At 38.0% G+C, this 25,536-nt stretch overlaps 11 protein-coding genes across 11 annotated transcripts; 6 read left to right on the top strand and 5 right to left on the bottom strand.

Moving 5' to 3' along the window:
• Positions 1-664: 664 nt before the first annotated feature.
• On the top strand, positions 665-1,546 carry BDF20DRAFT_825570 (uncharacterized protein; the record flags this gene model as incomplete). The annotated part of the gene is made up of 2 exons (XM_053077987.1): positions 665-953; positions 1,035-1,546. The coding sequence occupies 2 exons, from the start codon at positions 665-667 to the stop codon at positions 1,544-1,546; spliced, it is 801 nt and encodes a 266-aa protein (XP_052933206.1).
• Positions 1,547-2,261: 715 nt separating this feature from the next.
• On the top strand, positions 2,262-3,488 carry BDF20DRAFT_679072 (uncharacterized protein). Its single transcript, XM_053076018.1, has 5 exons — positions 2,262-2,424; positions 2,540-2,763; positions 2,855-3,143; positions 3,212-3,259; positions 3,332-3,488. Exons 1-5 carry the CDS (start codon positions 2,401-2,403, stop codon positions 3,419-3,421), a joined length of 675 nt encoding a protein of 224 aa, XP_052933205.1. The 5' UTR covers positions 2,262-2,400; the 3' UTR covers positions 3,422-3,488.
• BDF20DRAFT_679063 (uncharacterized protein) lies at positions 3,376-5,660 on the top strand. The gene is made up of 7 exons (XM_053076017.1): positions 3,376-3,427; positions 3,499-3,771; positions 3,862-4,141; positions 4,216-4,332; positions 4,407-5,102; positions 5,192-5,508; positions 5,593-5,660. Exons 2-6 carry the CDS (start codon positions 3,529-3,531, stop codon positions 5,443-5,445), a joined length of 1,590 nt encoding a protein of 529 aa, XP_052933204.1. The 5' UTR covers positions 3,376-3,427; positions 3,499-3,528; the 3' UTR covers positions 5,446-5,508; positions 5,593-5,660.
• Positions 5,483-8,249, top strand: BDF20DRAFT_884478 (uncharacterized protein). The gene is made up of 2 exons (XM_053081869.1): positions 5,483-6,206; positions 6,270-8,249. The coding sequence occupies exons 1-2, from the start codon at positions 5,792-5,794 to the stop codon at positions 8,204-8,206; spliced, it is 2,352 nt and encodes a 783-aa protein (XP_052933203.1). The 5' UTR covers positions 5,483-5,791; the 3' UTR covers positions 8,207-8,249.
• Positions 8,250-11,150, bottom strand: BDF20DRAFT_884469 (acyltransferase ChoActase/COT/CPT). The gene is made up of 7 exons (XM_053081868.1): positions 10,891-11,150; positions 10,696-10,820; positions 9,947-10,637; positions 9,812-9,860; positions 9,363-9,718; positions 8,795-9,280; positions 8,250-8,730 (listed from the first exon to the last, which is right to left on the bottom strand). Exons 1-7 carry the CDS (start codon positions 11,095-11,097, stop codon positions 8,404-8,406), a joined length of 2,241 nt encoding a protein of 746 aa, XP_052933202.1. The 5' UTR covers positions 11,098-11,150; the 3' UTR covers positions 8,250-8,403.
• A 2,397-nt stretch (positions 11,151-13,547) lies between these two features.
• Positions 13,548-15,562, bottom strand: BDF20DRAFT_915258 (Septin-domain-containing protein; the record flags this gene model as incomplete). The annotated part of the gene is made up of 10 exons (XM_053084289.1): positions 13,548-13,670; positions 13,752-13,932; positions 14,012-14,262; positions 14,346-14,463; positions 14,539-14,676; positions 14,773-14,832; positions 15,121-15,142; positions 15,227-15,358; positions 15,426-15,486; positions 15,554-15,562. 10 exons carry the CDS (start codon positions 15,560-15,562, stop codon positions 13,548-13,550), a joined length of 1,095 nt encoding a protein of 364 aa, XP_052933201.1.
• Positions 15,563-16,635: 1,073 nt separating this feature from the next.
• Positions 16,636-17,574, bottom strand: BDF20DRAFT_884463 (translationally-controlled tumor protein). Its single transcript, XM_053081867.1, has 3 exons — positions 17,444-17,574; positions 17,322-17,347; positions 16,636-17,216 (listed from the first exon to the last, which is right to left on the bottom strand). The coding sequence occupies exons 1-3, from the start codon at positions 17,469-17,471 to the stop codon at positions 16,764-16,766; spliced, it is 507 nt and encodes a 168-aa protein (XP_052933200.1). The 5' UTR covers positions 17,472-17,574; the 3' UTR covers positions 16,636-16,763.
• BDF20DRAFT_884461 (uncharacterized protein) lies at positions 17,575-20,091 on the top strand. Its single transcript, XM_053081866.1, has 3 exons — positions 17,575-18,057; positions 18,199-18,612; positions 18,686-20,091. Exons 1-3 carry the CDS (start codon positions 17,782-17,784, stop codon positions 19,841-19,843), a joined length of 1,848 nt encoding a protein of 615 aa, XP_052933199.1. The 5' UTR covers positions 17,575-17,781; the 3' UTR covers positions 19,844-20,091.
• Positions 20,092-23,179, top strand: BDF20DRAFT_1002738 (Rix1 complex component). The gene is made up of 8 exons (XM_053074635.1): positions 20,092-20,173; positions 20,310-20,382; positions 20,461-20,583; positions 20,654-20,757; positions 20,835-21,656; positions 21,742-22,458; positions 22,563-22,700; positions 22,776-23,179. The coding sequence occupies exons 1-8, from the start codon at positions 20,126-20,128 to the stop codon at positions 23,052-23,054; spliced, it is 2,304 nt and encodes a 767-aa protein (XP_052933198.1). The 5' UTR covers positions 20,092-20,125; the 3' UTR covers positions 23,055-23,179.
• On the bottom strand, positions 23,180-24,059 carry BDF20DRAFT_884458 (bola-like protein-domain-containing protein). The gene is made up of 4 exons (XM_053081865.1): positions 23,831-24,059; positions 23,636-23,742; positions 23,519-23,552; positions 23,180-23,439 (listed from the first exon to the last, which is right to left on the bottom strand). The coding sequence occupies exons 1-4, from the start codon at positions 24,002-24,004 to the stop codon at positions 23,326-23,328; spliced, it is 429 nt and encodes a 142-aa protein (XP_052933197.1). The 5' UTR covers positions 24,005-24,059; the 3' UTR covers positions 23,180-23,325.
• Positions 24,044-25,535, bottom strand: BDF20DRAFT_884454 (ribosomal protein L1/ribosomal biogenesis protein). The gene is made up of 2 exons (XM_053081864.1): positions 25,322-25,535; positions 24,044-25,253 (listed from the first exon to the last, which is right to left on the bottom strand). Exon 2 carries the CDS (start codon positions 25,063-25,065, stop codon positions 24,466-24,468), a length of 600 nt encoding a protein of 199 aa, XP_052933196.1. The 5' UTR covers positions 25,066-25,253; positions 25,322-25,535; the 3' UTR covers positions 24,044-24,465.
• Position 25,536: the final 1 nt, after the last annotated feature.

The following is a 25,536-nucleotide window of genomic DNA, read 5'->3' as shown; positions in this document are numbered from 1 at the left end:
ACTTTCATTTGGAATGTTTTCTATCCAGGAATAAGCAACAACTTTGTTATATGTTTCTGTTATCAAATGAGGAACCGGTAAAAGGGCTTTAAATGTCAAACTCATAACATTACTAATGCCACGCAATACGCACATACATACATACATAAATGCAACAAACATACAGAAACAGATGAAGAACCTTTTCCCCGCAAAAATATGAACCATAAAAACATTACAACGTAGACACAAGACAAACCGCGTGGAAAAACTGGATAAAACTTTATTATTTATTGAAACCAAGCCGAAAAATAGATAGAAGTTTTAACCAGAAAAGGGGAAAAAATGAGTATGTTTCAGTTGATATTTTCGGCCAGCCTCTAAAGGTCAATTTTTCTTTTTTTAGGGGGCAAACATCCTTGAGGTAAGGATTACCATCTATGCTGAATAACACGCATTTCTAATCAAAATGTAAAAAAAAAAATTTTTCTGTCTATGATTGCTAACAAAAAACCAAAAAAAAAACCAAAAAAAAAAATTAGTATATAAGGGACGTTCTTTTTTTCTGATGAACAGAATCTTCATCGTTATCTACCCTCTATTTCAGTTATTCTTTCGAACGAAAATGCGTTTGCTTCAAACAACTATCTCAGCCACTCTTTTCACAACTCTCATCAGCGTCACCATGACAACAGCACTGCCTATTGACGCTAACTTGAATGGTTTGGAGCAATACGAAAAACGTCCTCGCTCTTTAGAAATCATTAGCTATAGAAGTGCTGAGAATGATGACAGATTAGATCAAGAATATGAAATTTACAACAATATTGTTGATTACTACGAAAACCTCGTGGACACTGCTTTAAGCATTGAGAGCGAAGATTTATTATTAAACCTGATCCATGCTCCTAAAAGTTCTGTCAACACTTTGTTAGCCAGCCAAGCGGAGCATCTGGGAATTCAATCTTTATCAGGTACACATCACAAGTTTCTAATAAATTGAAAAAGCGTGATCCTAAGCAAAGAACATATGCTTACTCTACTGTTGTTGATAGATAAGCAATTGATCAAAATGCCCGCTATCATTGGCAAACATATTCAAAAGATGAATGCTCAAGTCTACAGCGCTGTTGAACCCTCTATCACATTGGTTTGGAACTCCATTTGGGACCCCAGAATACTCGACGGTGATCATGATGGACGAACCTTGAACTTCTTGTCCTCCTTCAACGGTGTCGTCGCCAAGAACTTGATTGAACAAATTGATAAATATCAACTTGCCGAAAAAGTGAAGTCTGATTTGGCCGCTGCTGACAATGATGCTTCCTGGGCTGCTCGTGCCAAGAGACATTTATTGAGTTTTATATCATCGCCATCACATTCCTCAGATAGAGTCATGACTAAGGCCCAAGATATGGATGCTGATGCTTTCGTTCCTGAATTATCCCAAGATTTTTTGAGCGAGCATATTTCCACAATCCGTACAAGTTTATTGAAGCAAATGCAAAGCAATTTCATGAAGTTCTACAAACGCGTTCAGTCAGATATTGTTGACCAATCATCGTAAATCCCTTCTCTTCACATCGCAAAAAAAAAAAAAAATTAGGACACATCTCTAAAGCATAACACCATCCCTTTTCATCCTTTCAGCAGCATTTTCATACTGCAATATTGTAGTCGCCCATCCACTTTTTTCCTCTTAACATCATCCATATACCACCATTTACCTTCATTTCTGACCATCTACTCATTATTTAACTACCCTCTTAAATGTACAAATAAAGAACCGATATGTATATATTCTCATCTCAAAAACTCTTCATGCAGCAAGGCTGTTTCAAACAGCAATAGTTGCGGTTTCTTATATGAAACGTGTCATGATTAACGAGAGCATTAAAGTTTGGCAGGCTATAAGGAAAAATGGTAAGTGAGAGATACTTAATAGTGTGGAGATTTCACGGCGCGTGCTCTGATTCTTTTACAAAACGATACCTCTGCTATTCTGCAACCAATCACAATGTATAGTTTATGTATATGCTAACTTGCAGAGAACTAATTCATAATGCATATTGCAACCGTATCTCTATCATGGCTTCCTACCTTGTCAATTTGAGTTTTAATAAAGAACAGTTTTTTTTTGCTTCCGTTATATCCATGGCATCAAGTGGCTTGTACTAACCTTATCAAGGGCAACAGTGTTGCTATTGTTAGAAACAAGGGGGTTCAATGCATTATGTGATGCTTGGGAAAACGCACTGAGAGCTGGAATTTGACAAACAGTTCCTTTTCCGTCGCACGGACACGATGAAAAGAGGAGATTCAATTCTTCGGACGGAGCAAAAGTGTAGTACATTACAGCAGGAATTGATATAACAGTTTCTTGCCTTTTTAAGCTTATTTTTGTAAATAAACAGTTCGTCAATGACATTTGGCACTGATTTAAAGGTAACGCTTCCCATTAGAAAAGCTTTGGCCACGAAAGAAAGTTCATATAATAGTTCAATGATACTAACTGCGGGCACATGGTGGTTGGTTTGGATGGGCATTGGCTATATTGCAGGACCAGATCCCGCTTATTGTCAAATATGTTGGGGACGGTATTGAATCTCTCCATCAATTTCGCAGCTTTCTAAAAGAAAGAAGCAATATCGAACGAGAATATGCACAAAAGTTGGAACAATTATCAAAGAAATATAAATCACAACACAATACCAGTGTCAAGCATTTTTTGACTGGCGCGGACCCTTCACAGCAACAACAGCCTGTCAAAAAAGAAGATCAAAGGTAAGCCTACTTTTGCAGGGCGTTTGCCAGCACACAGTGGAATCTTTATAGGTTGCTTATTCGCACTCTTTATCGCATACATCTCCAAAAGCACCACACTTCAAGCATGGAACCATTTGTTGAAGCAAACGGGTCACATTGCAAAAATTCGATTTCGATTAGCTGAGGATATAAATGACATGATTGTGGAAGCATTAAGAGAAACTGCTGTCCGAAAAGAAGAATGTAGAAGAAAACACGCAGCCTTTTACCAACGGTTAAAGAGTGAAAGAGACAAGACTTATGCTGAAAAAGATAGAGCAAAACAAGCTTATGATGAAGCTTGCCTGGAGATTGAGAATTTGAAAGCCAAGAAGGCTCGAGGAGGAGACAGTGAAAAAGTAACTTAATGACCGATGAAGTCATGATGGAGCCAACAGTGAATGCTTATCATTGTATTATTCGATAGTTGCAACGGCAAATAGACGCGGCTACTTTAGACTGTTATAATAAGAAGGTAATTTTTAGCACCACTGTTCTCCTGCGCTGAGGATTCCAGTAATAATTCCTTTCCTCTTGAATGAACAAGAACTTGTATTTATTGGCTGTTAACATCGCCAATGCCGAAAGATCGAAGTATTTTGACGAGGATATCCCTATATTAGCCGATGTAGGTTAAGAACAGGCAACGAAATATTCAACAGTACAGGAAAATGTTAAATTGGATCACTCATTCGGTATTCAATTTGTCAATAGCAACTCGAAGCTTCTGATGAATCACGTATCATGTCTTTAAAATCTATTTTAACACACTATTTAAATCTGGAGAACAGTTTATTGACTGGAGTCCAACATACCCATGATGAATCATTGAAAGTGGTAGAGGAAATCAACCCTGCAGTGGATGCCAGCATTTTTACTCGCTCAGTCGGAAACCGCGTGGATGTGCAGGATCGTGCTGCTAATGTCACTTTCCAATTCATCCCTTGGAATGGCGGTGCTAATGCAGCAGAAACTATTATTGACAGAGTATGTGTGGTAAGAGAGAAATGAACAATTGAGGGAACTCGTACCCTCTTCAGTATCTCCACATGTAACTAAGCTAATTTTTAATAACAGGACACTAATTTAGTCACCAATGATACAGCTTCTATTTTCTTGACCAACAAATTATTAAAAGATCATAGACATATGGAAGCGCTGGACAGTAATCTTTCTAAAAAGGCTACTCAATTACAAAAGTTTGAAAGCAATTTAGACTCGATACAAGACAAGTATTCTTCTGAATACGATACTTATTATGAAAAGTTATTGGATCTAAAGAGAAATATTACACTACTGACAACGCAAAGAGTAAGAGTGCAAAGTGAAGTTGAGTTGATTGTGCAAAGTATAGGAGGTAAATTCGTAGCGTAATATAATGAATCAGGTAGTAAACGTAATGTGTAAATACTAAACAGTATTTCCTGTTAGATGAGGGGCTCAACGCTGCACCGCATGACTTTACAATAACTTCCTTTACAATTCCAACTAATTGTGACTATTGTAAATCTACCTTATGGGGCCTTTCTAAAGGACTGACATGCAAAGGTAAGGGATAGTTTCAAGTCATTAACGAAATGCTACCCTTTCATCATGTCTAACATGCTAATGATTCAAAAAAGCTTGCGGTTTTAATTGCCATACAAAATGTGAAATGAAAGTTGTTCCCAACTGTAGTAAAAAGAGAGGTCAAATCAACCCTCAACCTCCTCAATCATTAGCACTCGCAGCAGGCAGTGGAAATAGAAGTCGAGCATCGAGTACAAGTGGTTCTATACGCTCCCCCGTGCCCGCTATCTCTTCAAATATAAACATTGCAGTTGACAGCAGCAACGACCACTTACATCCTTCATCGCCTTTAACCGCGACAGCAAACATAGTGACAGAGCCTGCCGTCAGTTCGAGTGATGCTACGGCAATAACTACTACACCAACCGAAATACAGTCTATCTACGACTATCTGGCACAAAATGCCGATGAATTAAACTTGACAGCTGGTGATATACTAACTGTAGTCGAACCTGATGATGGATCGGGATGGATTAAGGCACAGCGAGGTGCTGAAGTTGGCCTTGTGCCTGCCAACTATATCGAATATATAACAAACCAGTTACAACAAAATGATAATGATGGCTTGACTTATTTGACGGATTCATTGCAAGAAGGAGCCGCAGTAGGAACGGATATGACCGAGCATCAATTACAAGAGACAGTAGTGGCATTGTATGATTTTGAAGCAGTGAATGCTGAAGAATTAGATCTACACGAAGGAGATGTTATTATTGTCACAAAAAAAGATGATAGTGGCTGGTGGGAAGGTATTTTGAATGGAAAGCATGGTATTTTCCCTTCAAATTATATTGTACCTAATTTTGCATGCAATTATTTTAATCCTATTTCTCAAAAGTAAAAAAATTGCATAAAGGATATTTAATATTCCGGCATTTTGACTATAGTCGATATCTAAGAGTTTTACTTTTGATTCTCGACTTATCTGACCATATAACGTGTTATAAAATGACAAATTACTTGGCCAGCATAGTAAAGTATATCGCGGGAGATATTCTTCTAAATACGACTTTCATTCAGCTTGCTTTGAAGCACAAATGCCAATTTCACCTTTCAAGCTTTGATCGAAAAAGTGTCGTTTTGATTGGTTGAAAGCCGGCGTTTCAGCAGCAAATAGAAATCAGCGACTGCAATTTTTTTTTTTTTTCACAGTCTGTAACTCACACACATACACATATCTTTTCTTGTTCCCCTTCTTTTTTTTAATTTCTTTTTTTTTCTACATAAACGCACGTACAGCTTCTCAAACTGTCAATTGAGATTATCTGTTGAGCTAGAAAGAGGGCTTATATATTTATATACAACAGAAGTAACAATATTCAATTCAACTCAGTAATCCCACTTTTTGCAATTGCAGTTATATATCCATCATTCATCGATAACATTATCACCAAATTCAGTATTGAAAAACCGAATAATTCCTACATAATTAGTAACAATGGCTCGTGTTCATATGTTCAAATCCTCTTCGGATAAGCAGAAGAGTATCTTATTACAACAAGAGTTACCTCCCTCTCCATCACTGCCACTGTCATCGCTTTCACCACAACCGTCATTACAGCAATCGCAAGAAACACAACGGCAACAGCAACAGCAACAGCAACCACACCAGCAACAACAACACCAACAACGGCGAAGGAAAAGTAGTAGCAGTAGCAATAACAAGAGCAACGTTAGTATAAAGCAAGAAAAGGCGCCCGCCGTCGCACCGTTACCCAACCTTAGTCAAGATGCAGCAGCTTTAACGGAAGCCTTTTTACGAAAGACGAATACTGGCATGGATTTGATGGAAGCTGTAGCAGCTGTATTAAATTCAACATCAAGCACTACTACTGACAACAATGCTAATAATGGTAAAACTTTTCTTATCACCGTTGAATTCTACCACTTGTACTTACTCTTCTGCTTTTCAATAGTAGATCATGCTCCAGAACAATTACTGTTCCAGTTGCATCAATCACAACAACAACAACAAGAGCAGCCTACAATGGAAGAAGAAAGTAAAGATAATGTAACAGATAAAACGATAGCGACAAATGAATTTGATCAGGCAGCAGCAGCTACGGCTCTTCAGTTACTAGGTTTAGCTCAGCAACAGACAACATCTGATAAAAACGTAACAACCAGTAGTACTACTATACTAGAGTCGTCCAATAGCAGTGCATTTGACCAAACTGCAACATCACTCATGACAACAAGCTCGCCCAGTCTAGATACGACAAGTAGCGTTACATCTTCACCTTTGATAAATACTGCGAGTGCAATGAATGCCGTTCATGGTATGAATGGTCAATCTACGCAACAGCCACAGAAAAGAGGAGCATGGACACGTGAGGAGGACGAACTATTATTGGCTGGTATCAAAAAGTTCGGTTATGGCCGCTGGAAAGAAATTGCTGCTATCATACCGGGTAGAAAAGGAAAACAATTGAAGCAAAGATGGGATAACACATTAGCGCCCAAATACGTAGACCAAGAATTATTACAGAGTAAAATCAAAGAGGGAAAAGACGGATGCCACCTGGAGGATAGTAAAAACAGTAGTAATGGTAGTAAAGGGACAATAACATCTACTCCAATGGTTTCAAAAGCAGCAGCAGCAGGTCCTGCATCAACATCGCCGACATCCGTTGCTGCATCCAGCACACCGGCTGGAGGGCTAGCGAATAGTTTCGGCAATCAACATCAGAATTCCAATAATACTAGTCAGAATCCTTTGTCAGATTTGACTGATTGGCTGACAATAGCCTCAAAGATCACTGAAAAAATCAAAGAAGGAGATCAAGTAGCTTTGGAGACATTGATATCTCAAGCGTTATTGTCTTCATTACAATCAGCAACTGCAGCGGCGGCGGCGGCGGCAGCCACAGCTTCTTCTAATCAAAATGTACCTTCAGCATCCGCTGCCCCTAGTTCCTCAACTTCCGCGCAGCAGCCTTCTACTGCTACTTCTGCAACCACCCTTCCTCATTCCAATACGGCAGCCAATACTACTTCTTCTGCTAACAGCCCTAGTAATCAACAATCATCGTTCATCAATTATTCTGACCCAGCTACATTATTATTGTTCCCTCAGTTTCTGCAACAACAACTTCAACAGCAGTTACAACAGCAACAACAAAAACATCCTTCCTTATCACCACCGGCGACAAATAATGCCATCAATACCTCTAATAATACTGGAGCGACGGCATCCGCAGATGGCGTAGACAATGCAGCTACTTCAGCAGTTTTACAACAGCACCAAAGCCCTTTTATGATACCGCATATCCAACCTCATTCTAATAACTCTAATACTACTACTTCGCCATCCTCGCCCTCCTCTATTAGCAATAATACTGCTGTTACTTCCACTATCCAACAACAACAACATGATACCTCCTCTACTTATTCACTTTCACCTGTTAACTCTTCTTCAACAATAACAACAGCTACTATGGGTAGAAGACGAAAACGATCCGCCGATACCGCTGCCTTACTAGCCAATACCCAATCTGATGCCATGAATATATATGCTTCTTCGACACCTGTCACTACCATCATTAATAATCAACCGCAAACATTTTATCCTTGTCTATTTCCTAATTGCGGTAAAACATTTGCCCGACTTTATAACCTAAAGAGTCACTCTAGAACTCACACCGATGATCGACCGTTCGTATGTCAGGTGTGTAAGGTAGCCTTTAGTCGAAATCATGATTTGAAAAGACATAGCAAAATTCATGGAGGAGATAAACCTTACAAATGTGGCGGATGTAAAAAGACATTTTCCAGGTTGGATGCACTGAAACGGCATAAAAGTAATCAGAGGAACAAAGCCCAGTGTCTCGATGCACCTCTTATTCCACAATAAAAAGTGAGATATAGTTTGAGTTAATTAATGTAATATTTATTCATTTTCCATTTGGTTGGAAGCAACCGTCATATAAATAAAAAAAGGTCAACCAAATTTCATAACATGATGCGAATAGTATAATTTCTTATTAACGTTAATTAATGAATGAGGTGGTATACATATAGTTTATCAAAAATGGTATCTTGGTGTTCAAATCAAATGTTAATTCCTTGTAATGTTAAGCGTCTACCTACTTTCCTTTCCTTATAGCTATTTGTTGGAGATTGTTGTGGACTCGGTTTCTTCTTTGTCGGTAGGATGCGATTATTCTCACCATTATCGTAGTAATTGTAACCATCTGTAGACGCTTTTTCACTTTTTTCGTATGCTTCCGCTTCATCCTCTTCATGTAATGATGCTAGACGATAAGATAGATTTGTAGGGTACTTCTCTTTCAGTAACAAGGTTTGTATATCTATCAAGTAAGCTTCTAAATTGTTCAAAAATCTTTGTGTTTGCCTATGTTTTGAAGATGCACAAAACTGACAGAGTATGATATTAGCATAGGTGTTTGCGTACATCAGCATCCTTAGTGATAACACTTACAGCAATGCCATCTTCCTTAATAATATAACCAATACCAAATCCATCTGAAACGGTAGGTCCGAAACCGAACAACTTCAAAGCAGGGTTGCCACAATTTGATGTACTTAACACAGTGTGGTTTAATAATGCCCAACCCGGATCTGTAAATAACAAAGGCTTTTGTCGCTTTTGAACTTCACTATTTTCCCCTCCTTTGTAGAGCCTATTCCAAACACATTCAAGCGCATATAGATGGCGGTCTTGACCTAGACCTCGAGAACAATCTTTTGTACGTTGTGTATGCTGGCGAAGACTGTTCCTAAGGGCTTGAAGCTTGTCAGCAACAGTCACTGATGATGAATGGTAGAGTTTAACAAACTCGGAAGATGCCTCAGACACGCTATGGATAGCTTCCGTACGACCATGTAAGTAAGTTTTCGTCATAGCGGGTTCGTATGTCATATCACATTTGCCGTATAAACCGTAGTAAGCCGCTTGAAACGCCATCTACAGTATTTAGATACAGTTTAATTCCAGTTGACTTAAATCACGTACATTTTATTTTTGTAAGCCTCTATATACAACTCACCTGAACAAAAGCGTCTGGGCTCATTTTCATACCGGTGATGAAATATTTACCATACTTGTTGAATTCTAATACTTTCACCTCACTTTGTAAAATTAGATCACTCAGTCGACTTTCGGCAAATCGAATGCCGGATTGTATCGCATCGGACAAGACCCATTCAATTTTGCGTGGGTTGGTATCATGTCTTTGTTGCATTGTCTTGTATACCTGAGCATAGTTCAAATGTTGAGGAACCGTTTTTGTATGGGCTGAGTGAAACATGGATTGTGTTTGACTATTGATAGTGTTGGCAAACCGAAGTATAGTTTCTGTATATACATCAGAAGCATATCTCAGAACAGTGTGTCCGTCCACGCCTAATAAAAGAAGAAAATATTTACATATGCGCATGTGTTAGCAAAACCTTACAACATGAATTACTCTATGTCATTTTTTATCCTTTACTTTACCTGTGTGTTCAAAGTTGATTCCAGCGCTGCCGTTTTTACACACAATGATCTAAACAAAAGACAGTTATGTGTCAACAACGTGGCAGCAAGGTTACGACATAAAAAGCCCTCTTCTTTCTACTTTTTTCTGCTTACCTGTAGTTTATCGTACCAGCGGTTGGTACAAGTGCCTACTTGAACGCCATTCTCCAATCGATAAGTACCGCACAACATATTCGTGCATAATGTATTCGTATCTGTGGGATCAGCGTCATCCAAACACACCACAAACAAGGCAGTATCTACAATTTTCAAAGCCTCCGCATTACTCTCTTCTCGTAACAATTCTTGTTGCCTTATTTTGGCCCAATTGATACGATTCTCAGTGGTAAGCACACCCATGGCTTGTTTGGCTCTATCTTCGACGGGTGTATTCGCAGCATCTTTTAAAATAACTCGCAGATTGGCGACTATTTCCTTTTCGGTCAGCAAGATGTCACCATCGTTATTAAAAACATCAAAGTAGTAGAATTGAGAATAGGCCATGATGACGATATGTCGGGATGAACTAAATGAATTTTGGATATAGCACCCATTATGAGTCGTAGGTACGCGTGCCGTACCGAATAAGCGCGCAAATTGGGACATACAGAGAGGTGTGCCATGGACAACATCGGCTGGAAGTGTTTTACGGCGGAGCGCTTGGATGAAAATGAAGGTGGAATAGATAAGAGAGGAAGCACGAATAATCTGGTTGCTGCGTTGTGGTGTTGGATCATCTTCCAGCAAGAAAAAAGGGTTGAGATTCAAAACAACAGGATTTGTAGAATGGAGATACGAGTCATACCTATGTTGCAAATCATATGAGTAGACATGCAGTGAACTGATGTTGACTTTTGTATTACCAAAACTCTTCGATATAAGAGGATTTATCGGTGGCATAAGTGTGCAATTCTGTTTGTAATTCAGGGCCTTCTTCATCTAAAAACTGTTGAGCAGCATACCGGGTCTTTTCGTGCTCCTCGGATGTCTGACATATGGACAAACCGTTTCAGTTGCTGTATGCATCAAGCATTAAGTTATGTTTTTGCATACTCTACCTGTAATGGTTTCAAAACTGATAAATAGTTGTTTAGTGTAGTCTTCAAATCTGGGATAGGCAGCTTTGGTAAATCCTTTTGATATTTAAAAGTTTCACCAGCAGAGTTATCTTGATCCGATTCATACATGATGGTAGGCGATATTTTATGGATAAAAGGTTGCTCTTGTCCAATATTTAGCGTGCAAGGATCATTGACAAATGGCATTTGGAAGATAAAAGGTAAGCAGTTAAAACGGAAGGGAAGGAATTGAAATGAAACTATTAAATGATGATAAGAGGCATTCGATCTTTTTATATATGCGTCATTGAATTTCCGCATTGCTGTGCATCATCCTTTTGACAGATGATATAAAAATGCCCTGTGATCGTTAAAGGGAACGTGGGCAATGGCCAATCTCATTTAAGGAAAACATTTTATCCTCTGATATCCTCAACTCTGGATTTTTTTCTTCACATGACAATCTCCGGTGAGCCTTCGAACTATGATTGGTTTTTGTTGGGTTACAAAATGTGGAGATGGGAACACTATGGTGATCTGCTACTACTAAATATACCTTGCAGACAGACAATAAAACCTTTAAGAGGTATCTTTCTGTCATCCGCTTCAATAGGCTATGAAATCATTTTGAGCAATAATTTCTTTGGGAAACATTCTCACGATAAAAGTGTCCAGGATATACCAATTGCTTATTTTAGCCATCTTCTAAAGTCTAAGCACTATAGTTATTGTGCTGAATCTCAGTGAAAAAGTGCGATTGGTAATATTATAAAGGAAGAGCAACTGCAGGCCTGTAACGAAACTAAAGCTTTTGGTTGCAAGCAATCCGAGCCCCTCCTCTCTTGCTGTTTGCACAATTTAACAGCAAATTCTCTTCATGCGCGTAAGTAGTATTGAAATTGTTTTTTAATATCCAGTATGTTTTTCATCAACATCGGCAGGGTTTATGTATTACAACAGTATCAAAAAGAGAGAGTGTACTGTAGCATGATCATACAATTCCTCAAACTAAAATTAAGGAATTATGTACGTCCAATGACTACCGTTGATTGTGCTGGGTATTTTCGTAGAAATTACAGTTTGTGGCGTAAATTTATTACATAAAGGGAACTAAATGTTGATTGTGGCAAATGTGAGGCAGTCATATTTTACTTATATGTAGGTGATAATGACTGAAAAATGTGAGCGTACTCCATATTTTCCACACGCAGATCTTTGATATTAGACGGATTTCTGCGGTATGATCAAACTATTTATGTTATAATAAATTGCTTCAAAAGAATGGAATTACCGTAAGCGCAAGGAACATTTGCTGCAGCTTCAAATTGTCAAAAATTACAGTATACTGTTCTTTCTTCTTCACCGGAAGCTGCTGCTTGGCTTGCTATGATCGATGTTGATTTTAGTCTTTGTCTATAAGCATCGTTTGAGAATTCATTTGAAACGATATCAGATGTGGGTAGCAACATTGATATTGCGTATGTAGAGTCCTCTACGCCATTTCCTCATCTAAGTCAGAACCGCATAAATAGGCGTTAAACAAAAGCCGAAATAAAATAGTGGAAACAGAAAGAAGTAGTTCGTGAATTACTGCGATAACAGATACAAAAAGGTACATATTTATCTCTATGGGATTTAGTCGGAATGAACGAGAAAAGAGTCTGTTAAGAATTACCTTCTTTATTTGTGATGTTGGCTTCATCTTTTCAGCGTGAAAAGGAAAGTCAAAAGTTTTATAAAGTATTAAATACTTATATGAGCGGTTGAAATTGCATCATTCAAAGAGGCATGAAAACCATCATCTTTAACTGTTATATAGAACGACAATGCTCGATCTCAATCGATACAGTATATCAAATAGAATAGTATCTGAACTTTTTTTTATTTTTTGGGAAATAAAAATTGAAATCGCCCAATGAAATGCTCCCATCTGAGAGGTGAGTTATTCAGACTGGAAAAAAAGAAATCAGACTCTCTTAACACTTTTTGTCCATTTGCTTAATTGGGTGTTAAGCAAAGGAAGCCAAGTTATGACTAAAACCTGAACTTGATTGGTTCTAGTATATTCTCTTTGTCTCCTTTTGGGTAAGAAATATAAAGAAATGAACAAGACTGCCAAAAGCCCTCAGTAACACTACTTTTTCTGTCAAATGTGTCATTCTGCTCAACTCTAACTTTTGGCACTACACCTCATATGTAAGTATTACAGCATTTCTTAATTTATTTTTCTTTGTGCCTCTTCACGTACTCGTAGCATATACATTTATCACATTTCAATGATCTGTCTTGAAATCGGTCTCATAGTTCATATACTCTATCAGTATAGTTATCACGGAAAAGAAGCCTTTGTATAAATGTAATTTGCTTTGCTTCGTAATAATTCCTCCATAATAATTCTTACCGTCCTATACAGTTGAAGACAGAAATTGAGCAAAAGGTAGCTTCACTTGCCATGTATAAACGAGTATTTTATTATAGAATAAAGGTAAAGTAAGTAAATTAATGTATAAATTTTCTGTCGGAGATCTCGAAAAAAGTAATAAAAGCTGTTCAAATATTAAGATGTTTGGTGTAAGTTATTGATATATGACTTTGTCCTTCTTTTCGATACTCCCCTCTGATGCCTGACATGCAACGATCTGTCTAAGCCCTCAATTCTAGTCAGCCAGTTGTGCTTGTGCCAATCTAGCTTCCAAGTTACGCAAGGCCTCTTCTTTACTCAAAAGCTCAGCTCTCTTTTCTTGAATTTCACGTTGAACCTTCAATTCGATTTCACGAAGCTGAATGTTAATGAAAAAATCATGTTTAGTAACCTTTTTGTTTGTTAACAAAACTTGTATAAAGAATTCAAAATTCTTCACCTTTTCTTCTTCCTTCCTTAATTGTTCTTCCTTCAATCGTACGCTTTGGGTAGCCATATCCTCGGCATTGAGTGAGGCATCTTCATGATCACCTCCATTGACAGTGCGGCTAAGCTTCTCAGTACGATAGTTTTCGTAAAGGAAGTCATGAGTAATCTCCTTCAGATCTTGCAGGTGAGAACTGTCAAAAAAAGAATGAAACATTGATTAATATTAAGTAAAAGCTTTTTGAACAAATGGTTCACTGCCGAACTACTAACCTTAGTAAAGCCGATCTTAATCTACCAAAGTCAGAATGCTTTGGGTTATCGACTTCTACTGCACCCCAAGGGTATGAGCGGCCGCGCACTGTACGACCATTGATCGTAATTTCTTCTTCGCTACCGATGATAGCAAAAGGTAATAGAGCTCTTAGCTCACTATTTTCTTCAATGGTATCTTCTTCATCTTCCTCGACATCAAAAGGAAAGTTGTAGATGGGAATATTGTAATGCTCAATATCTTCCATGATCTATGAGGTAAATATATATACCGTTGGTTTGTCAGTATATACACTAGATGCCCAGTGATTTGCTGCTATTTTCTACACGTTACTCTCTGCTTAAAGTCTTTCAATTCTTGTGGCGTGAGTGAGTCTGCACGACCAATCACTGGAATTACATTGACACGAGGACTTAATCGACGCATCAGCTCAATATCAATTTCGCGTAAACTGTAACGATAGAGGTTAGCAAGTCTGTTTTGTCGAGCCCAACAAAATTTAATCATACCAGCTTCAAATACTTACGCATGACCGGTAGGCGAGATAAAGTATAAAAGAGCATGAACACGGTTATCACGGAAACGAGGGTTACGTTTAATCCTAGATTCTTCAGCGAGAATATCATCATATTGCTTTTCTAAGTAGGCGACAATTTCATGGAAGCTGACAAGGAAAAAAAAGAATATGATTTAATAAAAAATTACATGGCGGTGTACAAAATCCATTCATGAAATTTCTTGTTGGTAGCTTGTTTCTTACCATGCTTCATTATCAATATTATCACCAAAACCAGGTGTATCGACAATAGTCAGAGAAATTCTAAAAGAGATAAAAAATGACATGTTTACTACTTAGTTTCTGTTTCTTTTACTCCCCCTTAAAGAGAGAGGGAATGTATATATGTGTTTGTGTGTGCGGGTCTGTATGTGCGTATGTTATTTCATGTATAAACATGGTCTACTCCTAAAAAGCAAAATTTTCTCCCTCGCTTATTTGCTTGCCCATTTGTCTGTTATTGTTTACACATAATATATCCTCAAAGACAACCTCCTCCTTGCATTTTCTTTCTTTTTTTTTTCGAATCAAAAAAGAAGTCATTTTAATTACCTAACGCCATCTTCATCCAATTCTGTACGTTAAGGAAAATAAAATTGTAGTGTATGGGTTATAAAGTATCCAATATAATGTTTGATTTATGAGAGGTGTCCCTTACCGACAGAAACAGGCTTGATCTTAATGCCTTCTTCGTTATGTGCATCTTCAGGGTTATCGTTATCCTTTCGAGTAAGCACACGGTCGTTACAAAGCGTGTTGACAAATGTTGTTCTACCAGTGCCAGAAGCACCTAAAAAATGCAACAAACATCTTTAGTACTCTAATGTCAGAAAAAAACACTGAAAAAATCAACTCACCAACCACCATTAAAGTGAATTGAAAACCTTTTTTAACGTTCTTTCTACGTCCACCGAGTCTCTAAATTTCAATCAACAATAAGCCCCTCGTTTTAGTTTACTTGTTATAGTACAAGTCATCATCTTACATGTGCCATGTCTGAAGTTTAAATAAATAAATAGGTAGATAGTAATTGTATAAAGGTATATAGAACAGAATAGAAAAGGATATTGAAAGAAGAAGCGAAAGGAAAAATTGTTTGAACGAAGCAAAGAAATAAGGGGAAATCAGAGCGAAAATGAAAATAATAAGGACCTGGGCCAATCATGAACAGGTTGAGAGTTAATTGCCACGCGCTGGGTTACCATTTTGCATGCATCAAAAAAAAAGCGCACATCACCTAATTAATTTCGAACACTAAGCTTGTTTTTTTTTTATTCTTGTAGTTATCCACGGGAGTTGTCTAAGATCTTTTTCCTAACAAACAAATAAGGCTTTGAAAAAGCCCTGTATCCCGTTTACAAAGACTCAATTTTCTTCTAGTAGTATAAGTTTGTTATCATGCTTTCAAGTTGTACATTTAGTTCTATACTACTTTCACAAATTAAATTTTTAGATCATGTACAAAATTTGGCGGACTACACATCTAATACCTTCTCCACTCAACACAAAACCCGCTTTTCGCGAGAAAGTTATCCATTTCACTTTCGACAATAGGTGACAATGACAATTACAAGTTGACAAATTATAACAAAAGCCCTTATCCATTATTTTCCTTTTTCCACTACAATTGTACGTATATATTTCATCGTTCTTTAGCGCGTATTCATAAAATCATAACTCTATAATCAGCTATACTTCTTTCCATTAAATATAAATGTATGTTAGCATAGAGTATTGCAACTATAACGATACATTTATCATGCAGAATGAGGTTTGCTTTTTTTCTTTTTCTTTCTCTTGCTCGATGAATTCAAAATGCCCATTCATGAATAAAACTCCTCTTTACCAATTTGTTCAGGTTAAAATAGTTCGACGTGGGTTGCAAAGGTGCAATCATTCGCATGCATACCACCAGCTCCTCCTGATTGACTGAGTACACTGTTCAATCTGAACGTCAAATATTGGTTCACACCTGCTGGATGATTGGCATAATTTTTTACCAGTATACCTTCGTGTCACTTGTAATAAGTGCAGCTTCACTTTCATTATACAAAAAGGCACATAGAATTTGATACGAAAAGAAACATGATGCTCAGCTATTTATTGTTTTTGAATTCACCGAAATGACAAGAGATTATCATAAAATATGACGAAAGTTATGAATATACATGATGGTAAACATCCCAGCAATTTATTTAAAGCTTGGTTTCAGTAAGACCATCCTTGAAGAAAGTGAAGTAAGGGGTGACACCATCTTCACGATAATTCAACAAAGCGACCATACCTTCGGGGTCCATGTTTTCGCCAGTGTAGAATTCGAAATCCTTGAAGTTAGCCAAGATATTCTTGACAAGGCCAGCAGCCTTCTTTTCGAAGATGGGAACACGTTCAGGGTTCTTTTCTTGGAGCTTGGCCTTAAGAGCCTTCATGTAACCCTTAATGTAGACCATATAGGACTTCTTGTCGAAGCTGGTAGGGTTGAGACGGAAAGAGTAGACAACATTGTTAACAGTTTCAACGTTTTCATCAGCACCTTCTTCTTCACCACCTTCGGCAGAAGGATTGGCACCAATATCGACATCGACATTACCGACTTGGATCATCTTACAGTCGACTTCGTAAGCGACATCGTCAATTTCCTTGACGGGCTATATCGAAAATAAAAACCCAAAACAAAATTATAAAGGTTGGACATGAGTCTCAATTGAAAAATACTACAATCCATCATTTTTATAATTGGCAATTAAACGTACGTAAGCATCGGAGAAGAGTTCGTCACCTAATTAGAAGTAGAATTGAGATTGTAAGTAATGCATTATTCTAACTGCTATTTTGATTATATTGGCTGCTTAATCTGTAATTGATAGAGACTTACCGGAGATGATATCACAGTACAAGAGCATTTTAGATGATGGATGAAAGTATCAAAAACGAAGGGATGGAATACAAGTCTGCTTCTCGAATATTTGGTATTCGTTGTGATCTCCAGGTGTGTGCTTTTTGCCCACCCCACTTTTGTTCCAGCTTTGGTTGTTTGCTCCGAATACTTTTGAATAGCCGCCGCACCGTGCCAATCAACCGGCCACAGCAACTGTTGTGCGTCCCCTCCAAATTAGACCGACTGTTGGCTGTCCTCACTTTCTTTTTTTAGCAGCAATCAAAAATAACAAACATCTTTTACTCTACAGCATACACCATTTCACTTAGCAAAGCATGGCCAAGATTTTACTCGGTCTTTTGGCCCTGTGTGGTCTTAGTAAAGCACTATATTTGCCGGGTGTAGCACCCAATGACTATGACCAGGGTGACGATGTACCTTTATTTGTAAATACCCTTAGTCCGATGTCTAGTCAACAAAAATCAGTTTTATCGTACGATTACTATGATGAACGTTTTCATTTTTGTGAACCTGAGGGTGGCGCCAAGAAACAAGCAGAAAGTCTAGGCTCTGCTCTTTTCGGTGACCGTATCTTTACTTCAGCATTTCAGGTAAGAGAAGAGATAAGTAGTAAAGCGAAAGAAAATAGGACAGAAGCAAGAATTCAGAAATAGCAGATGAACCGGTTGGTCGCTAAAATACCTGTCAACCAACCTTTTATTTCTCTTAAAACCAATATGTAATTTCCTTAGCTTTCACTTGGAAATAATGATAAAGATAAACTATTATGTACATCTACAACCATTCCCAAAGAGGATGCCGAGTTCATCAACCAGTGTATTCAGGACGATTATGCTTTAAATTGGGTTGTTGATGGCCTCCCTGCCGCACATCTCAGTATTGACGAACGTACGAATGAGGAATATTACAGCATTGGTTTTGCTCTTGGGGGCAACAGAGGAAATGTACCCGAATTAAACAACCATTACGAAATTACTATTGATTACCATCACCGTGAGGATGGCAAATACCGTGTAGTAGGTGTTTTGGTTGCTCCTTCTAGTAGAGCACAAAAAGTAGAAAAGGGTGTAGTCGTTCCTACTGGTGGACCGATGGTCCTTAAGGGAGGCGAGCAAGTGGTTTATTCTTACAGTGTGAATTGGAAGGTAAAATTGTCAATAGTGCACAATATGGGTGATTTCAAAGCTTATTGATAAATTGTGCGGATACAATAAATAGCCATCTGCTACGCCCTGGGCAACTCGTTGGGACGCCTATTTGCATATTTTGGATCCTTCTATTCATTGGTTCTCTTTGGTCAACTCTATTGTTATCGTCTTATTTTTGACGGGTATGGTCGCTATGATTTTGATCCGTGCCCTTCATAAGGATATCTCTCGCTACAACGCTGTCGAAGCCCAAGAAGATGTTCAAGAAGATTACGGTTGGAAATTGGTCCATGGTGATGTTTTTAGACCCCCTCAACGCCCAATGCTCCTTTCTATCTTGGTGGGTAGCGGCGCCCAAATTGTCGTCATGACCGGCTTGACCCTCATCTTTGCTGTCCTTGGTTTCTTATCTCCCTCTAATCGTGGTGCTTTAGGCACTGTGATGATTATTTTCTTTATGGTTTTTAACAGTATTGCTGGTTATGTTTCTGCTCGTGTATACAAGATGAACGGTGGCGAGAATTGGAAGATGAACATTGGCTTAACCGCCTCCCTTGTTCCTGGCTCAATTATGAGCTTCTTATTCGCCATGAACTTTTTCTTGATCAGCTCTCACTCTTCTGGTGCTGTTCCTTTTGGAACTATGTTCACTCTTTTGGGTCTTTGGGCTGTTATTGCTTTCCCTCTCAGTGTTGCCGGTTCTTACTTTGGCTTCCGTCAACCTCGTATTGAGCATCCTGTCCGCACAAACCAAATCCCACGTCAAATCCCTGATCAACCCGTGTACTTGCGTAGCTTACCTTCCATTCTGATGGGCGGTATTTTACCTTTTGGTGCTATCTTCATTGAATTATACTTCATCATGAACTCCATTTGGTTCCACCGTGTCTATTACGGTATTGGTTTCTTGTTTTTGGTGTTCATCGTTTTGATCTTGACCTGCTCCCAAGTCACTATCTTGATGTGTTACTTCCATTTATGCAGCGAAGATTATCATTGGTCTTGGAGATCCTTCTTAACATCCGGTGCTTGTGGCTTTTACGTCTTTTTGTATGCCATTCTCTACTACTTTACAAAACTTGATATCAATTCGTACACAAGTACGGTGTTATATTTTGGTTATTCTTCAGTTATTAGTATTTTAATGACTGTCTTTACTGGCTCTGTGGGCTATCTCTCCTGCTTGTATTTCCTACAAAAGATCTTTGCCAGTATTAAGGTGGATTAAATTTTTCCATACAAAAACTACTATATATACATACATATATCACGAATAAAGACTTGATTATTCCAATAGAGTGTACGCAAAGTGTTCAACGGCCTAATAATATAGTTTGTATAACTTTCAGGGCAAGAGAAGATGGATCTACATTTGCATGAACAAAGTCACCAAATGGTCACAATTTTCTTTGCGCTTTTAAAATTTTGTAGCTGTCAAATCATATTAAAGTGGTTTTGAAGAAACTCTTTTTTATCCCTTCAACTCGGTAGAGATCTTATAGACTTCAAAATGCCTAATGCCAGGAAAAAGAAGGCCGCCAAAATGGAAGACTTCAAAGTAAAGAAATACATGTGTGGTGCAAATGATTGATTTCACCCTGAAAAAAAACAAAGAAATAAAATAACTAGACGTTGCTAATCAACTTTTTCCTAAAAAAAAATATGATGTTTTTGAAAAAATTGACTCACTATAGAAAAAGAAGTTGAAAGTAGGGAAGAAAAAGGCTGTGCCCGATAGTTACACTGATACTTCCTTTAAATCAAAAAGTATGTGCTTCGTCAGCATAACGAACTTGAACCGTTTGAGAGATATTTGCACGAATAACTCATTGTAACTTTTATAAGGTGTCGTATTGCCAAACCAAAGTATCACTGAAGATAAATCACATGAAGTGACGACCAAACGTAACTTGACCATGAGTGACCTTGTTGCACAACTAAGACATTACAACTCAGGTGTCAAGAAAGGTGAGAGTTTCAGTTAGACAAGAAGGAATCGCAGCTTTGATTATTTATACAAGATATCTCTTGATTGTAGATGCACTCGCCGGTTTGACAGAACTTTGTAACGGTCATCCTCAACTTTTAGCGTCATCATTGGGGCTTGTAGTAAATGGATTGCTAAAGTTATTTATTGACGATGTAAGCAAAGAGTGACCCCTCTCCCTATTAGAAAGCGTGGAGAACAAATATTTATATTCTATATCGACCCTGTTTAGGATCATGAAGTTAGAAAAGCAACCTACAAATTTTTGAATGAGACCTTTACTGAACTTCACCGCGTAGACTTGCAGCCTTTTATGCCCTTGCTGATCATGTACACTTGCTCAGCCATGACCCATATCTTTGAGGATGTTCGACTGGACGCCGTAAAACTCATGGATTTATGGATAAAGATGACACCTGATATTGTTGTATCCAAGTTCTGGAATCGTATTACAGGCAACTACATGAGTTTACTAACAGTTGACTCGAACAGTGTCAATACTAGTTCCAGCACAGGCGCAATGTTGAAAATAACATCATCGACAAATGTGAATGCAGCAGTGAACAGGTCTCATTTGCAAGTACATAAAAGCAAATTAAGGCTTCTTCAAAGTCTTTCTCTTTTTCTGGAGGCTGGCCTTTCAACCCCATCGATGTCAGAAACAGAGTCAAACAGCGACCATCGAGAAGAAGCAAAAGATCCGTTTTGGTTTTTGTATAATTATTTAGAGCTCAAGCATGCAAGGGAAAGCTTTATAATGAAAATGGCACAATACCATGACGTGGATCCATCAAAAACAGTCATATGGAGAAAGACACTTGAGAAGAATGCGTTTACACCTATTCATCCTATGGCGTCGGCAGTTGCGCCGTTTTTATCTACTCCAGGATCTGATTTATTCAATTATTCTCACTTGAATCTATTTGAATCCTCGGGGCCACGAAGTCAATCCAACAATACCAATACTGTCAACACAGCTACAAAAGCGTCTACTAGCTCAGCCGACCTACATATGAATGAATTTAGCATGGAGGATAGAATGAAGAATATCAAGGTAAAATGATATAACTGTAGGGTAATGGCCCCAACTATTGAGGCAACGAGAGGATTGTCAACTCACTGGCATTGCTCTCTGACAGGAATTGATAGAAACCTTTCAACCCATTCTGATTGCATCTTGGCTTGAAGCAGCTCCGTCCGTGTTCATGTCTGTCAGCAATATTTCACATACACCCGCTTTAAAGCTCATTTATGCAATTTTGAAACTTTCTCTGGTTATGTGGAGAGCAATGGTTGGCTCTGATAACATCAAGACCTTGTCTTTGTCATGGTTGCAAACGCAACTTGAATCTTTACTGAAGCATTTCACAGTCTATTTTCCCTTTGGCGCTGATGCCATTGGTAACCGAGGAAATGAAGTAGAGGACATGTTATTGAAAATGAATATCATGGCATGTGAATTGACCTCTTTATACCTTTTGGCAAGAACGATGATCCAAAACAACACGGAAAATAACCGCACTGCTCGTAGACGAATGAGTAAAAAGGCTAAACTAGACAAAAATGACGATACCGAAAATGAAATAGATAGAGTACCCGAATGGGCAGAGCCAGTAGTAGAACATATTTTAGGCGCTCTTGGCTCAGATCGCGAGGGTAATACTGTGTCGACGAGTACTCATTTCAAAGCAGAACATTTAATGTCGCTGTTACCAGCTATATGGGGCTTCTTGAATTGCTTGAATTACGAAGAGAGTATTTTGCTCATGAAAGCGACCATCCATTATTATCACTCCTGTCAACCTACTTCCGCATCCAAACGTGTGCTGTTAAACTTCATTATCCGTATCTTTATGGTAAGTTCTGATTTGACAGTTTTTGAACAAAAGATTATAATGAACGTTTGCTGATGTCGCGATATTGACTTTCTTATTCATTCCAAAAAAAAAAAACAACCCAGTTACAATCCATGGCTGGGTACAATGGTCATTTTAGGATACTTAAATATTCTGCTCTAGCATCTTTATTAGAAGAATGGTTCTTAAGTTTACCGAAACTACTATGGCAATTAAGGACGCATGCTATTGAGTCCAGTCGGGTAAGCTTCCGCTATGGACGATGATCTGTTCTTTTCTATGCGATAAAAAGCTCATGCTCCTCTACTTTTTTGTAGGCTATTCTGAACTTTATGTGTGATATTGCCAAACGTGGTGACAAGGATATATTCAGCCAAGAAACTTTATTAGAGGCAGAGACAAAACTTATACCCTTCTTTTTTGTGAACGTGGCGAGCAAAGGCCCTTTATATGGTCCCTTTTTGGAGTTGCCGGCAGATATTCAACAGCGTGCTCTAGATTATGTATTTTATTTAAATAGCAAAGCAGACAAAGTGATATCAGCTATCGATCGTTGTAGAGAGAAACAACTACCAGCACCTATTGGACTGTACTGAAAAAGCCTAAACTTCATTTATCAATATTCAAACTTTGTACATAATGACGTCCCTCTACTTGGACTACTTCCATAGAAAACTCTTTAAATAGGATATATTCACCCTTTAGCAGAAAAAAAAATTGAAGGTTTACTTAAACTGTACAATAATTGTGTTGATGGGTCCAATTTGAATTTTACAGAAAGGGTCCTACTATCTATTTCTATTAAGATCCATTGTTGCTATGTCGCCCTTATTTATTTTGTTTTATTTGCAACGGCGAAACGGGTCCCTATTTCAGATCCTCAACACTCGTGACGGCTTTGATTCCCAAAGCATGGACCCCATCTTCATCAATTTCTTTCTTCAATAGACCGTAAACCATACGGTGTCGTTGCATCAAAGTCTATTCCACATGAAGTGAATTAACCAAAGATGTTCATTACTATCTTCTTTGAGGTATTTTTAATTGATGTAAACCTTACCTTTCCTTTGAACGCGTCAGAAGCGACGGTAACTCTATAATAGAGGAGTAAGTTTGTTAAGCGATCTCTGAAACCGAAATTGTACTGTGTTGTGAATCACTATCAAAATGGTCCTACTTGAAATGTGTTTCTTTACTTGTCACCCCTTTCATAGGTTGATGATGTCTGTGCAAGTGAGATTCATTGACAGTTTCCAGAAAACTGGGATGCAAGGCTTCTGTAATCTGCATTGAGCATTTCAAAAGCATATCCACTTAGTCCTCCTGCAATCATTCGTTATTCTATCTTTACTTTAAAAATTAGGAACCCCACCTTTTTCTCTATAGAGAGTTGAATAGGTCCCTTTTCTATGGTTGAAGACATATTTCTCTTTAACAGTGGTGGATATAAAACTGGTGTTGTCTTTTGAAGGAAATGGAAATTCTTCGGAAGAACAGTAAAAGTGGTCGCTATGGTTGATAAGTTTCGATTAAATGTAGAAGACATGCTTTCTTTTTTTGTGTTGGGAGAGAATAAATAAACAAGAAAAAAAAAAAAAAAAGGTACGATCTGACAAAATGATGATGCCCTGCTCAAGAGACGAGGGTGGCAAAAATTGCAAAGTATATCCCCCAGCTTGAGCAGTGTCTAAGTTCCAAAGGGTTATCTTTGGGTTCAATAGTAAAAAAAAAAAGTAAAGACAGGAAACCAAGAACATGCCACTACAGTAAAAAATATAGACCAGTGAAAACTAATATCTATTTAAAGTACTTGAGAGATAAAAGATGGACTTTGTTTTCTTTCATCAATCGTATACATTTTATCATTGCTTTTATAAGAATGTTTTAAATAGGGTGTATTCAAAGAATCGTACTTTGTGCTTTCAATGACTACTTGAATCCAGTCAGATAGTGAGTCTTGCCAGCAGAGTGTGTCATGTGAGAGTGAAATGCGTCGAATGGCTGGTTTTACTCTTCTTCTTCTTCTTCTTCTTCGTTTAATCCTTCTTCTATATAATCTACTTCTGCATCGTACAAGGGTAAACTGGTTGAGTTGGCGGTTTTGATTTGCAAAGAACGTATATTGTCTTCCCCGCCTGGTATCACAGCAATTATTTTTTGGTAAGCAGACGTAAAGTTTTCAAATGCTATTGTGTCTGTCTGACGAGTGGAGGCTATTCGAATAGCATAACATGATCCTGTATGAAAGTTCATATAAGTTGACTTTGCTGTACGTAAAACTTCTTTTTGAAAATCAGGGTGATAAACGTCGATAGGAATCGGCTCTCTTCTCTTTTTATACACATCCTTCCCTAGTACTTTGTAGAGGTCGGTGATAATGGACTTTTCAGCCATGAACATTTCGAAATCGTCCATCAATTTTTGCTTGGCGTCAGGAGAAGAATATTGTTTTTTGAGATGTTTTAGATCGATCACCTTGTGGATGCCTTTGATCTTTTTTTCCATGATGGCTTCTTTGTGCTTTTGTTGACTCCGTTTCGTGAATAGACATCGATGAATGCCTGGTGGATGGCAACCGTGTTTAAGTGTACTATCGAGTGGGTTCATTTATTAGACAATGCTTGTTGAACAATGACACCATCTTCTATAGGGCTGAAAAAAACTTACATTCGAGTGGGTCTGCCTTTCAACAGTTCGATTTTATTGAAAGTTGAAATCATCAACCATACTGATTCTTCGTCTTTTTCGGCGTGTTTACTTTCATGCTTATAGAGAGCTTTAAAAGCCTTTCTAGCCTAATAACAACATGTCGTTAGAGTTGAGAAATGAACTCTTGAATACTCATGATGCAGCCCATTCTTACTTTGTCTTGATCGATGGTCAAGGGCATGACGCTGTATAATGAGAGACGTGAGTGAAATCTGTGCCGTCTTTTGGAGTTGGGAAATGATCAAAAAAATACAATTCTGTTCTCAGCTAAGCCTCAGTGTCGCTCAAAACACTGGAGGCAGCATGAATTGCAAAGAGAGTTTTAGGGCATTTTTGCACTGTCACGTTTTTGAGCTCACGTTTGATTTT

Source organism: Mycotypha africana (genome assembly GCF_025528875.1).
Source record: "Mycotypha africana strain NRRL 2978 chromosome Unknown BDF20scaffold_9, whole genome shotgun sequence".
Classification (NCBI taxonomy): domain Eukaryota; kingdom Fungi; phylum Mucoromycota; class Mucoromycetes; order Mucorales; family Mycotyphaceae; genus Mycotypha; species Mycotypha africana.
The sequence above is the reverse complement of the archived record's forward strand: the minus strand, read 5'-3'. Positions and strand labels throughout refer to the sequence as shown.

Coding starts and splice junctions, on each gene's coding strand:
- BDF20DRAFT_679072 (XM_053076018.1), top strand. CDS start 2,401: ATGACATTTGGCACTGATTTAAAG. Junction 2,425..2,539: donor CATTTGGCACTGATTTAAAG/GTAACGCTTCCC, acceptor GCTATATTGCAG/GACCAGATCCCGCTTATTGT. Junction 3,260..3,331: donor TAGACTGTTATAATAAGAAG/GTAATTTTTAGC, acceptor TGAATGAACAAG/AACTTGTATTTATTGGCTGT.
- BDF20DRAFT_679063 (XM_053076017.1), top strand. CDS start 3,529: ATGTCTTTAAAATCTATTTTAACACACTATTTAAATCTGGAGAACAGT. Junction 3,772..3,861: donor CAGAAACTATTATTGACAGA/GTATGTGTGGTA, acceptor TTTTAATAACAG/GACACTAATTTAGTCACCAA. Junction 4,142..4,215: donor GATTGTGCAAAGTATAGGAG/GTAAATTCGTAG, acceptor ATTTCCTGTTAG/ATGAGGGGCTCAACGCTGCA.
- BDF20DRAFT_884478 (XM_053081869.1), top strand. CDS start 5,792: ATGGCTCGTGTTCATATGTTCAAATCCTCTTCGGATAAGCAGAAGAGT. Junction 6,207..6,269: donor TGACAACAATGCTAATAATG/GTAAAACTTTTC, acceptor GCTTTTCAATAG/TAGATCATGCTCCAGAACAA.
- BDF20DRAFT_884469 (XM_053081868.1), bottom strand. CDS start 11,097: ATGCCATTTGTCAATGATCCTTGCACGCTAAATATTGGACAAGAGCAA. Junction 9,281..9,362: donor GCCCAGACGCTTTTGTTCAG/GTGAGTTGTATA, acceptor TAAATACTGTAG/ATGGCGTTTCAAGCGGCTTA. Junction 8,731..8,794: donor TTAAGGAAGATGGCATTGCT/GTAAGTGTTATC, acceptor ATACTCTGTCAG/TTTTGTGCATCTTCAAAACA.
- BDF20DRAFT_884463 (XM_053081867.1), bottom strand. CDS start 17,471: ATGCTCTTGTACTGTGATATCATCTCCG. Junction 17,348..17,443: donor GTACTGTGATATCATCTCCG/GTAAGTCTCTAT, acceptor ACTTCTAATTAG/GTGACGAACTCTTCTCCGAT. Junction 17,217..17,321: donor AACTCTTCTCCGATGCTTAC/GTACGTTTAATT, acceptor TTTTCGATATAG/CCCGTCAAGGAAATTGACGA.
- BDF20DRAFT_884461 (XM_053081866.1), top strand. CDS start 17,782: ATGGCCAAGATTTTACTCGGTCTTTTGGCCCTGTGTGGTCTTAGTAAA. Junction 18,058..18,198: donor TCTTTACTTCAGCATTTCAG/GTAAGAGAAGAG, acceptor TAATTTCCTTAG/CTTTCACTTGGAAATAATGA. Junction 18,613..18,685: donor CTTACAGTGTGAATTGGAAG/GTAAAATTGTCA, acceptor TACAATAAATAG/CCATCTGCTACGCCCTGGGC.
- BDF20DRAFT_1002738 (XM_053074635.1), top strand. CDS start 20,126: ATGCCTAATGCCAGGAAAAAGAAGGCCGCCAAAATGGAAGACTTCAAA. Junction 20,584..20,653: donor CAACTCAGGTGTCAAGAAAG/GTGAGAGTTTCA, acceptor TCTTGATTGTAG/ATGCACTCGCCGGTTTGACA. Junction 20,758..20,834: donor TAAAGTTATTTATTGACGAT/GTAAGCAAAGAG, acceptor GACCCTGTTTAG/GATCATGAAGTTAGAAAAGC.
- BDF20DRAFT_884458 (XM_053081865.1), bottom strand. CDS start 24,004: ATGTCTTCTACATTTAATCGAAACTTATCAACCATAGCGACCACTTTT. Junction 23,743..23,830: donor AACTCTCTATAGAGAAAAAG/GTGGGGTTCCTA, acceptor TGCTCAATGCAG/ATTACAGAAGCCTTGCATCC. Junction 23,440..23,518: donor CTGACGCGTTCAAAGGAAAG/GTAAGGTTTACA, acceptor CATGTGGAATAG/ACTTTGATGCAACGACACCG.
- BDF20DRAFT_884454 (XM_053081864.1), bottom strand. CDS start 25,065: ATGAACCCACTCGATAGTACACTTAAACACGGTTGCCATCCACCAGGC.